General features: G+C 35.0%; 1 protein-coding gene across 1 annotated transcript; it reads right to left on the bottom strand.

The window, feature by feature from the left end:
* Window positions 1-769: 769 nt before the first annotated feature.
* Window positions 770-2,952, bottom strand: LOC110423363 (D-galacturonate reductase-like). The gene is given in 6 exon segments (XM_089784671.1): window positions 770-816; window positions 819-862; window positions 864-979; window positions 1,159-1,338; window positions 1,417-1,660; window positions 2,509-2,952. Coding segments are annotated over 6 exon segments (951 nt in total). The 5' UTR covers window positions 2,829-2,952.
* Between the last annotated feature and the right edge of the window lie 514 nt (window positions 2,953-3,466).

Here is a 3,466-nt window from a genome sequence, read left to right as displayed (position 1 = left end):
GCCAATAGTCATGCTTGGGCAGCCCTTGGTTGGATACTTTATTCAAAATGTTACATGATTTGACTGTGAGAAACTTTGTCCTGATCGGGAAATTTTGAAGAAGTTCTGGATGGCTGTCAAATGTAGGCCGGCACTCAATTTAATATTTGCCATTGACTTTAAGCAAGTGCTTTTTTAGCAAATGGGTTACAGCCAACATTTCACCGCATTATTCATAAAAGGACAAAGACATCCGAAGCGATTCTTCACCTATTTGTATAAAACTATTACCAGAGTTTGTAAAAAGACGGACCTCACTAATTAAAACTTAGAGATATTGACGTGAAATTATGAAAAAATAAAAGAGTTGAATTCCATGATTCCCAGATTCATGATAAAGAGAGAATAACAATTAAATTTAATTCAAAAGTAATAATAAATATTATTGACTCAAAATGTCTAATGAAACGGGTATTTTATAGTAATATATATCTTTTTTATTGATATTTATATTGATGTGATATGATTATTTTATAAAAATAAAATTATTATATAATAAATGATAAAAAGATTAACTAGTATAACAGTTATTGTATAGAAAATTACATTCACACCAGTACAATTTTAATATATAACATAATTATTACATCAAGTAGAAGGGGAAAACTAATTAAGTAAACGTACAGACCTACAATTCAACCAGCATATAGCCAGAGAACATCCGAGTAGGGATGGATCGAACTTAATTATACATGATTTGAACTCTTCATTTTATATAAACGATGACATCTCAATCCTCAGCATCAAGCTGAAGCAGCCAATCATGAGGTCCAAAATAGATGCAAATGTAATTCCCTTGCGTTGAGGAAGCTGGCTTATGTTGTGACTCCTCTTCCGTTAAGGACCAGTCGAAGATGTCAAGGTTCTGTTTCATTCTCTCCTTGTTGAAGCTTTTTGCTACTGAGCTCACCCCTTGCTCGTAGAGCCATCTCAGGGATATCTGGCAAAGCAGGCCCCAGCATCAGAAAAATCATATGAATTTGATATAAATCCTTTCAGTAATCAATAATTGCTCATTTTATTGTTTACATATTTATAAAATGATATGCCCAAAATTTAATTATTCGTTAAGATATACATTCAATTTTTTTTTTAAAAATAAGTTATAGAATTTGAAACCTGAGCAGTGGTTTTTTTTCTAGCCTTTGCAATTTCTTCAAGCACATAACACTCCAAAATTCTGTTGTCTCCCCATTTAGTATTGAATGCACCCAATGGTGAGTATGCTGTGACATGAATACCCCTTGCCTTGCAAAACTCCCTCAATTTCTTTTGCTGCCAAAGTGGGTTCATCTCCACCTGAATATTAACATAAGAAAATGGCTAATTAGAATTGGAAACTCTGATTTATTTAATTGTTTTAGCCATCTTACTCACTTGATTAACAGCTGGAGGAATTTTGGCAGTGGACAAGAGCTCCCCAAGCTGCTTACAAGTGAAATTGCTCACTCCAATGCCCTTGGTTAGGCCGAGGCTCTTGCATTCTTCCATTGCTTCCCAGACTGACCTGATGTCTAAGGGAGATATATGTTCCTTTTTTGCTGGCATTTGACGTACTTCTTCACTCAATTTCAATGGCCAGTGGATGAGGTACATATCAAGGTAGTCCAATTGAAGATTCCTGAGCATACAACAAGAAGACCAAATATGCTACTTTATTTACTGTAGAATAAGTGACAATTGTATTTTTGTTTAAATGGTGAGAAAGCTCTTGTGAGTAAATTTTGAAAGTTGTAAGTACAAATTATGAGATGAACCAGATGAAATTTATATAGTCAGAAAAGACCATCTCCATCGTATAGTCTAATATCATATGTCAAAAAAAAAAATCTAAATATAATAAATGATTAAATTAAATATCAACGTGAATGACTTGACAAGTAAACCAAGCGAAGCCCAAGTGGCTTAATAATTTAATCCTCGTATCGGCGTTTTAAGTACTTAATAAATGATGACTTGACAAATATTTATTTTTAATTTATTAATTAAATATTATGCATTAACCTCATGAGAATATTCCAAAAAAACAGTTCTCATAGAGGTACGACTAACTATGCTTATCTAGGTTAAATATCGATTCGAAAATATTATTGTATTAGTATATTAAAAATAATTTTTAATTAGTTCTATTTTAAAATTTTCAAAAATAATTTATAATAAACATTTTATGTAAGCTGATCATGTCAATCTTGGGTTTTAAATAATATCTGCCCAATAAGTGCAGGCCAGGCTGGGCCCGAGTTTGGTTCACTTGGATCACTCGGGTTAGTTAAGGCTAGTCAAATTATTGACGAAAATCCGGAAGCTCTGTCGGTTGACACATTTTATCCGAAGGCTGCTAAGTTAGCTTCTTGTGCAGTTCTATCTATATGCTCTATATTCACTTGCTCTAATGCATACATATGACCCGTTTTAACATGGAAACAACACTCAACCTACATGTTGGAATAGCAAAAGAATTAATGTTACCTAAGGCTCATTTTGAGTGCAGGCAGGATAAGGTCCTTCTCACCAAAGCTGCACCATAGCTTGGAACTAATATAGAGTTCATCTCTAGACTTTATAAGCCCAAGACGCAGGGCCTCGGCAATTGCTTCTCCTAAAGGCTGCTCCGTCTGGTACACAAACGCGGTGTCGAAGTGCCGGTAGCCTGCCTTGATGGCTTCAATGATCGCATCCTTGGTGATTTCTGGACCCACCGGAGGGCTTGACGAGGTTCCCATGCCCATCACAGGAATAGCTAGGCCGTCACTAGAGCTTAGAGTGACTTCAGGTACTACTACTGCCATGACTATCAGTTGCCTGTTCTTTCTACTTTAGTCTGCGTGTTGAATATTTGCACTTCCCATCCCCGGAGCATCCTTTTATAGTTAGTGTTAGTTTGAATTGTTCCATGCTAAACAGTAAAGAATGGTTCATGTGGAAAAAGCACTTGGCAAGTTGCCTGATCACTGACGATATGATGAGCTTGTTTAGCATAGTTATGGACCGTGTGCCCTGGTTGCAATAGCCACCATTTAAAACTATATGTGAAATTCTAGATGGCGTTTACGTTATAATTTACGTAATTTGAAGTATGATTTAATGCAATAGCTTCCAAGCAAATAGGTTAGGTAGTGTTATCAACATTTATAAGGCAGGGGGTTGACCAGTCACTTTATCAACATCTCGAGTAATACTAGTATTTTAAAAACTTTTTCACCAAACTCTTGTCTTACTGGACTTATTTTCCAGTTTGTCTCATCTCCGGCCGCAATCTCATCCTTATCCAACTGGATATGTATCTTCTTTTCTCTCTTAACATTATATATGTTTGCTGAGATGAATGAAAGGTGGTTTACTGCTTCCAAGTTTGACAAGTAATTAAAACAATAGTAAAAGAGCAAAATTCATATCATATACCATAAACTTTAGAATATAATATATA

This window comes from Theobroma umbraticum, unplaced genomic scaffold (genome assembly GCF_002168275.2).
Source record: "Theobroma umbraticum cultivar Fairchild unplaced genomic scaffold, ASM216827v3 scaffold_20.0, whole genome shotgun sequence".
NCBI lineage: Eukaryota > Viridiplantae > Streptophyta > Magnoliopsida > Malvales > Malvaceae > Theobroma > Theobroma umbraticum.
The sequence above is the reverse complement of the archived record's forward strand: the minus strand, read 5'-3'. Positions and strand labels throughout refer to the sequence as shown.